At 43.6% G+C, this 8,411-nt stretch overlaps 1 protein-coding gene across 5 annotated transcripts in view; it reads left to right on the forward strand.

Moving 5' to 3' along the window:
- Positions 1 to 4,614, forward strand: part of TBC1D30 (TBC1 domain family member 30) — a 52,966-nt gene extending 48,352 nt beyond the window's left edge. For 3 of the 5 annotated variants that reach the window (XM_021385080.1, XM_021385079.1, XM_021385082.1), the window contains 3 exons: positions 76 to 282; positions 482 to 538; positions 1,786 to 4,614. In XM_021385080.1, coding sequence (XP_021240755.1) covers positions 76 to 282; positions 482 to 538; positions 1,786 to 2,564 — 1,043 coding nt within the window. In that variant the 3' untranslated portion in view covers positions 2,565 to 4,614. The remainder of the gene's footprint in view (positions 1 to 75; positions 283 to 481; positions 539 to 1,785) is intronic. The other 2 variants (XM_021385081.1, XM_021385083.1) reach the window with 1 other exon arrangement.

Consider the following 8,411-nt stretch of genomic DNA (forward strand, 5'->3'; position numbering starts at 1 on the left):
CCTTGCTGATAGTCTGCAGAACTCTTCAGTATGCCAATTAACTCCTCTTCTTCACTTTATTCCCACTCTGTGCAGATCAAAATGAAGAACAAAGCCTGGGCTCCAGTAACATTGCAGAACTTAGTCCTGGAGCAATAGACTCTTGCCGAAGCGAGTATCATGCTGCTTTTAACAGCATGATGATGGAGCGTATGACCACTGATATCAATGCACTGAAAAAGCAGTATTCCAGGATAAAGAAGAAACAGCAACAGCAGGTTCACCATGTGTATATCAGAGCAGGTAATACATCAAAACATACTTCATTTACTCATTTACTGCAAGCTAATCTCATAATAGGAGGCAAGACCGATAATGCTCTTATCCTTTTAGCCATTTAGGGAAAATGAGAGATTGACTTGTACCATTGGTAGTAGAGTGGTTACAACTTAATGTACACAAAATGTAAATGAGAAGGTGATGATGTTTTTTCTTTTGTCAGGATCTGAAGATGATGACCCTGGGATATTTTTAGGTCCCAGGGACCAGCTGAACAATGGTATTTAAAAGTGTCTTTGCTATCTGGGTGCATTGTGTTGATCTCTCTGATTAAAAAGTTTAAATCTTTGGCATTCTTGGAGTTGACATACTGATGCACTGGAAAAAGCGATAAAAGGAGATGAGTACACTTTGGATCAAGGAGCAGGTAGATTCATTGCTGGTACATAGCTTCCTACCACCCCTGAGTTCATCAGGGCATGGCAGTTTGAAGTGTTCCGTTGTGGCTGACAGTTTATCTAGCCCTAATGATACTGCTCTCAAATTCAGGCTGGATGTCAGTTTGTTATTTTTGCAATCTGTGTTACAGAGTCTGTCTCTCCAATTGGCATTCAGTGATTTGGAGATTAGCCTGAACAGAGCACCTAATGGTTTTAGCAGGTGTGCAAGCTCCTTGTTGGAAGTCATCTCTCCGAGTCAGCATTGAAACATGCAGATGGATCACTGCAGAGAGATTTATTCCTCTCCCATTGGCTAAACTTTTTAGCAGGAGCTGCAGCTTTTCATTAATGTTAGCATCTTTTTTTGAAGGAAATTCTTTTCAATAGTGGCAAGGTATCTGCTTTGAACAAAGGCAGTAGCTGTGCAGAAACAGTGCAAACAGTAAGATGTTGGTTCCCAAGGACTGCCAAAAAAAAAAACAAACCAAAATCAAACCCAACACAGTAACAGTTCTAATTTTACTAATCATGTTGCAGGGCTGGGTTTGTGGTTTAATCAAACTGTCACCTAATTTCCTAATTCTGAATTTACTGCTGTGATTGAATTAGAGGATATAATAAGAAGTTGGTGTGGTTTTTTCTATTAAAAATATATTGGTTCATTCTCTATTCATTCAAGCCTCATGGAGAGGCTTAGGTGACTGACTTCACGTAGGGATTGGATTGCCTCTTACAGCTGGGAGAGAAATGAAGGAGACGGGTGCAGAGATCAGAAGCCAGTTTCAGTTACAGTACAATTTCACAAATGGAGGAACTGTATTTGTTGCAATTTATTTTCATGGTTTTCCTGGCTCAGGACTTAGCCATAAGTAAGAAGTATGGAGGGAAAATGGAATTATAGCACTTTTAGCTTTTGTTCGACTCCAAATTGTAAGAGGAATTCAGTGATTTTACTAGAAGTCAGTCCTACAAACCTTTGCTACACCTCAAGAAAGGCTACAAAGTGTCTTTGCTGATAGATCCTTGGAACATTTTGTTTGGACATTAATATAACAATACTGTGCTTCTTTCCAACACTTTCTTTCAGACAAAGGGCCGGTTACCAGCCTCCTCCCTTCTCAGGTAAACCATTCCCCAGTGATAAACCACCTCCTTTTAGGAAAGAAGCTGAAATCAAGTAACAGATCTCTCAAGAATGCTGTTATCCACATTCCAAGTCATGCTACAGGGAAGATGTCTCCCATTCCCCAAGAAGATCTTAAATCAAAACTGAACTCTCCGTGGCGCACTCACATACGAGTTCATCGAAAGAATATTGCTAGGGCTAAAGGCCAGCTGGGCTATGGGGATACCATAGGTCTTATAGATGAGCAGAGTGAGAGCTGTAAAACGAATGGTCCTGGTGCAAAGGAGGACGCTTCCAAACATTCTGATTTTGGGGAAGAAGGAGGTAGCTTGGATGACAGGACTACTCGAAAAGCTGACCAGCAGTCTGCTGATGCAGTCTCTATGGACAGCAATACAGACATGACAGTGGTTCAGCTAAAGCTGGAAACGCTGGAACTCACCTCAGATAACAAAACTGATGCTGAGTCAACATCCAGTCAGTCTTGCCAGCCACATATATCTGAGTCGTCTAGTTCATCCAGTGACAGTGGAAACCTGGCTAAATCTCCCCAGCCTGGTAATTCAAAGCCACAAGTCTTCAATCCTTTTCCCAGTGTCAAGCCTCTTCGAAAGTCAGCTACAGCCAGGAATTTAGGGCTGTATGGCCCCACTGAAAGAACACCGACTGTACACTTTCCCCAGATGAGCAGAAGTTTCAGTAAGTCAGCCAGTGCTAACAGTGGGACCAGGAAACGATGATGTACCACATGGCACTTTCTATTTCTGACAGAAACAAAATTTGTATTGCTTTTTTAAATTTTATTTTATTATGTTTGTGTGTTTGTGTGTCCCGAAGAGTTTCTAATCTTTACCTAATGAGGACAAAAGTGGTTACCAGATGTATAATTTTGTGTCTTTGAAAATTGTGCTCCCGTGTTGCTATGGGATAGATTAGTGAAGAGGCAATTTGGCACCCTGTTGCCAATTTGAATGTTTCTGTGGTAAAATAAACCTTGATTTGCAGCGTGAAGCATACTATTTTGTAAAATCACCAGCTGCCTTTAACCCATAGGCCTCAATGGCTGCCTCTTGTTTCTTTCAAAGCTGTGAGGACAAACTGTCTGCCTGGTGCAGCAAAACCCTAATGCAGTTTTAAAAACTGTTCTGCAGCCTCCTGGTTAGACTTCTTCGTCGTGCTGAGTAACTGGAGAAGCCACAACTAACAAAAGCACAAGCAGCCCTCGCAATCAAAAGTATCACTTTCACTGTTGAACATGGACATGTGTTTATATTGGACCGTGTGGCTTCAACCGTTCTCCAATTGCATGTCGTGCCTCTCTTCCCATGACGGTCCTCTGCTGATAATGTTTTAAATATAAATGTAAATCAGTGGGTGTGAGAATAACAGACATAAGTCCATCCACAGCACTGGTTTGCTCCTTTTCTTTTGCATATAATGGCCGGGGAGTTGCAGCACTGCAAAATTAGGTATAAGGTGCAACTATATGTAAAGTTGTGTTGAATGTTATGACACATCTTGGCTTTAGTGGATGTAAAAATTATTACCTAGATTACAATCAGTTTTGTAATTAAATCATATTTGCCTGCTTAGCAGTAGGTAAAATACATGAATGTTCCAAAGTAGTTTAGAAGTTAAAATTCTATAAATAGAGTAGTAAGATACTTAGGGTGCCACTTGTCATTAAAACCAAGCACATCAGCCACTATGTTAGTGGATTGGACCCTTTGAACTGCCACGAGTTCCTTGCATGGTTCTGGCTTGCTGCGAAACAGCAATGGCTAAGCTATAAGCTGAATATTGACTTCCCAGTCAATCCCTTTTGCCAGTTTCTTAGAAAGTTATCTCAAATGCCTGACTTTTGATACATGTCCCCCACTGAAGTTTTGCAAAGCTGATAAATACCATGAGACAAACAATGTTTATGTGTGTATATATAAATATAAGCAGGTAGGCAGAGATACTAAATGTGGATAATTCAGCTTTGGGGTTGCAAAATCAAGTACTCAAACTCCAGCAAATCAGGTTGCTCTTAAAAGATTACAGCTCTGCCGTACTGTATGCATTGATTGTGATTAGTGACCTTATTTCTTCCAAGTTTCTCATGATGTGAAACTGTCCTGACTTTAAGCTGATGTTAAGGCAGTAATGACGAATCAATCCCATTGTATCTATTTCCTCATTTAAAATTCTTTGTTAAATTTGGAAATTAATATATTGTTGTCTATTTATTAATGTATCCCATGACTTTTAGGATGTGATATCAATTTTAGCTGTACAATAGACCCTGTTTATTGTTGTGGGGACAAATTTATTTCACTGTTGTATTTTATACAGGTGTATGCATATAGAATAGTATACAAGTATGAACATTACGAATTTTAAACAGTTATAGATCAGATCTTTCCCCTGCCTTATTTCAGGTTACATAGTGTTGTTGCTAATGATTATTTGTAGCATTAAGTAAATTTAAAATAATGTAGAATTTAGTCACTAATCATGGACTGTATGAGAATTGTTTCTGCCTTGATTTAAAAGAAATGCACTTCTTTTCAAAATTTTACTGTGAATCATTCTCCCCATTTTTACTGAGCTTTAGCATATCATGCAGCTGTGTATGGAACCAGTGAAAAATAAAAGGATTGTCATTCTGAAAAACTAAAATGTTACAAATACGTGCATGAATTTTCGACACGTTAAGATGTAATGGAAAATTAGCAAGCTTTGCACAGATGATGATCTGAGGAAAGAAACACCAATAAAAGATTAATTCTGATGATTCAGACCTTATCAATAACTGATGAGTGTGCTCTGAGGGGCCTGGACTGTACTTGGACTGTTAGGATTGAGGCAAAGGAATCACAGCAACTGCATGTATTAGTTGGGTGCTGTTTGCAGCAGGAAGTTTTGTCTAAAATGACTTTCAGTGTTCTTGATTCCCATAACTAGCAATACTGAGTTGTTCAGTACCCTAAAGGATGTTTGATCTGCCTGAAATCTGTCTGCTGAGCACACAGCAAAAGCACTTGGTACTGAGGAGAAACATTAAGAAGAGGTCCAGAGAACCAGGAAACTCTGGAGAAGTTTCCAGTTATTTTTCTCTAAAGATTCCTTTCATCAAGTAAAGTTAGCAAAAATTCATCCTAATGGATCACTGTCCTTATTGTTGCTTTGTTTGCTCCCATTTTACACACTTTTTGTTGGTGGAAGATCAAAGCAGGCAGTTGTCACGGGGTCCACGAGTGCTTTGAGAAGTTCTGATGAGGGCTTCAATCACTTTTAACAAGATTTAGGGTGCAGAATTGGATGCCACCTAGAGTTAATAGCGTTTCAGGCTGGTCAGTGATCTGGCCCAGATGCCCTCAGCCTGCGTGATGCAGCTTCTGCCATGCTTAATCCTGCACACAGCATGCAGCAGTTACTGGCTCACCGCAGCTTTGACAAGAACCACAAACTTTTTCAAGTCTTTCTTTGATAAAACCATATTGAACCACGCTGGCTTACCACAAATAAGCAGGAAGGATAGGCGGTAGTGGCAGGGATGTGGGAGGCAATGCATGTCAATTGGGATGAGAGCGCAAACAAGGTGTGTGGCAAGCTGGGTGCCTCTGTTTCTTTTTAAACTGTTAGTTTACAAACAACAAACTGAAGGATCAGGTCAGCTGTGCGCCCAGCTCCCCCTCGGTGTGCTCACAGGGAGCACGGGCCTACCTGAGGCCTGCCAGGAGCTGGTCTTGTGGTGATGGTGCCCACCCACGTCGTAGCCCCACCGCTGTCCCCAGCCTGCTGAGACTACAGCTGGGGAGCAGCTGATGCAGTTCGCTGAGGCTCCCTTGGCTGAATAAGACGCAAAAAAAGGGAGTGGACATTTGAATCCCAGCCAGGGCAATACCTGAGCTGTTCCTGCAGGCACACTTGCCTCCTGCGTTTTGAGCCAGCTGGATGCGAGCCAGCTCTGTGTGGGGAGCATGGCTGGGATTACACTGCCCCGAGACTGAGCTCACGGATGTTGCTAGCAGGCGGGTGTGCCAGGCTGCTGCTGGATGGCGGTGACTGCTTCACCATGGGTGAAGCCTGACATGCTAACTGCAGCTCCGTGGTGCAGAGCTGGCTTGCCCATGTGCTCAGAGTACAACTTACATCACGGTGCACCCAGAGGCAGCCCTTCTGGGGCAGCTCCTTGGCCTGCAGCCACCTGAGCGCCTGGGCTGTGCACAGCGTGCCAAGTGGGGTGGTTGGCCAGGCCAGGGCTTATGAGAAAATCTGCAGCAAATGAGAGCTGTGCTGTCCTGGATAGTTGAATGCACAGCGAGGACCACAGACAGTGCTGCAGCAGCAAGACTTCCTCCTTCACATGAAACAATACAAATACAGAGGCCGGGAATGAAAGGAATAATAAACAGCAGAAAGTGTGAACCTGAAACAGTAACTGTCAGCTCCCCTGTGAGCTCTAAGATGCACGTGCCGCCTGAACTCCAGTTGTCCCGTGAAAACCACGCATGTGAGAGTCAAACAGTGTTCCTGAGAAAGGCTGCAGGTACACCTCTATCACTTCCCTGTTTGCACTTGAAAAGTAAGTGAAACTCATTCAGTTGTTTCAAGACTGGGGTTTACAATTGCAGTTTTCCTTACCCTCCTAATGACACGTTTTCTGGAAAATGCTGAGTGCTGGTATAAAGTTGTTCTCCCACTGCCGGTCAGTTACATGACGCAGCATGCCCTCTGAACTCCGGATTACTCTGTATGATACTTTTTTTGCACTGTTTTTCCTGCACTGGCAAACTTTTCACCCAGCTACAACAACAGTGCCCGCTGCCTGGCCCCAGCGCTCTGGGAGAAGAGGCCTTTCTCCAGTGGGAACAGACAGGCCTTTGTCTGCTTGGCAGCGTAAAGAAGACTCAGTGTTGGCCGACATGTTCTCCATCCCCGCCAGCCGGCACTGAGTCACTGATTTCCTTCCCAGCCAGAAGGCCTTTGCTCCATTCATGCCCGTGAGCCACTTCTGCTGTAGTGGGAGAGGCAAACTCTCCCACCCCACTGCCAGGCCTTGGGGTCAGCGTGGCAGGTGGCTCCTGGAGGATTTTGCTACTACACTTAGCAAAACTTAACGGCATATTCTTGAAAAATGCTACAGTTGTGGAGATGCGATGTTGCCAGCTAGTTGAGGTTGGGTCAGGTCTGCAGATAGCACCTCCTGCAAGTCCATGCTGTATCCTCCGGCCTTGGGCTGCCCCGTGTCTTTCTGAGTTAACATGAATACACGGTGATCTAGCTGTGGTCACTAGATGCCACTGTTGCTCCATACAAAACCCGTTCTGCTGCCACAAAGCTGCAGCTGGGAGGGAAGGAACTGCAAACACAGGTTTGGTGTTTGGGAATTGTTCCCATCTTTGATCCTGGAGCAGTTACCAAGTCACTCACCCTTGTTTTCATGACGCAGCCTCCCTGCTCTGTTTGACTTCTCAGTAAGCCTGCTAACCTGGAGCAGTGAGCCCAGGGCTCAGACTGCCTGGCAGTGTATCTTTGGCTGCAGTGTCATTAGCAATACATTATTTTCAGTAATAACAAAACACAGACGAACTAACATATCCCTTCTTAGATGCTCACTGCCATGCCTTGGAGACCTTTCTATTCCAACCCCCAAACATTTTCTAATCCTCTGTAGTTTGAAGACAACCTGTGTTTATGTCTCTCACCAGTGGATGCTGTGCCTTGAGAATTACTTCTCCCACTGTTCACCTGCAGCCCACCTGCCTGTCCTCAGCAATTGGTATTTTCTCTGGTCCATCCATGCCCCAGGCAGGACCTTTGCCAGCTTCCTAGCAAAAGGAGAAGATCTTTTGATGTATAGTTCAATTTTTCATGAGCTTTCTCTGCAAGTGTTAGTGAACAGACATAGGCAGAGACACATGGGCTTGACACAGGCTTACCACATGCACACTGTCTAGTATACTGCCAGGAAAAAAGCATCAGTGAAATGCAGGTCACCTGAAAGGCAGATGTCCTCGATCCATTTAGAGATTTAGGCTCCTAAAACAGGACAGGATGTTATTAAGATGCTCAAAAAGAAAAGCGACTGTCGCTCAGCTACCACACAGCAACTTAGACACAGACACTCTGCAGTTTCCCTGTTTGGCTTGAGCACTCCTGGAGCAACCAGACCTCTGCCTTCCCTTATGACATCTGTGTGCCCTGGCAGATCCAGTGTTAGCAAAAATGTAGTCAAGCTGAAAAACTGATTCTAACTCTGAGATGTGCCTGGGACACCTGAAGCTGCTACTTACCATCCAGTAATGAATCCCAAGACAAAGTGAATCTTGATGTGCCTGAAAAAAGCCAGAAACTAATGGATTTTTGTCATTAAATCAAAGTGTGCTAAAGAACGTGGTCATTTCTAGATCTTGCTGAGTGCAGTTTGTCCAAAAATGGCTGGGGAAATCCAGCAGTTCGAGGTTTTTAACCTCAGTTTTGAGATATGCTTCAAAGAAAGGCATCATTTCCAAAATTTCTTTTATCCTCAGAAATAATTTTTTCCCTTATCCACCCAGTGACGTCTGTGACTGGGGCCTGCAAGCCTGAGCAGTTCC

The sequence above is a fragment of the Numida meleagris genome, chromosome 1, assembly GCF_002078875.1.
Source record: "Numida meleagris isolate 19003 breed g44 Domestic line chromosome 1, NumMel1.0, whole genome shotgun sequence".
In the NCBI taxonomy this organism is placed as follows: Eukaryota; Metazoa; Chordata; class Aves; order Galliformes; family Numididae; genus Numida; species Numida meleagris.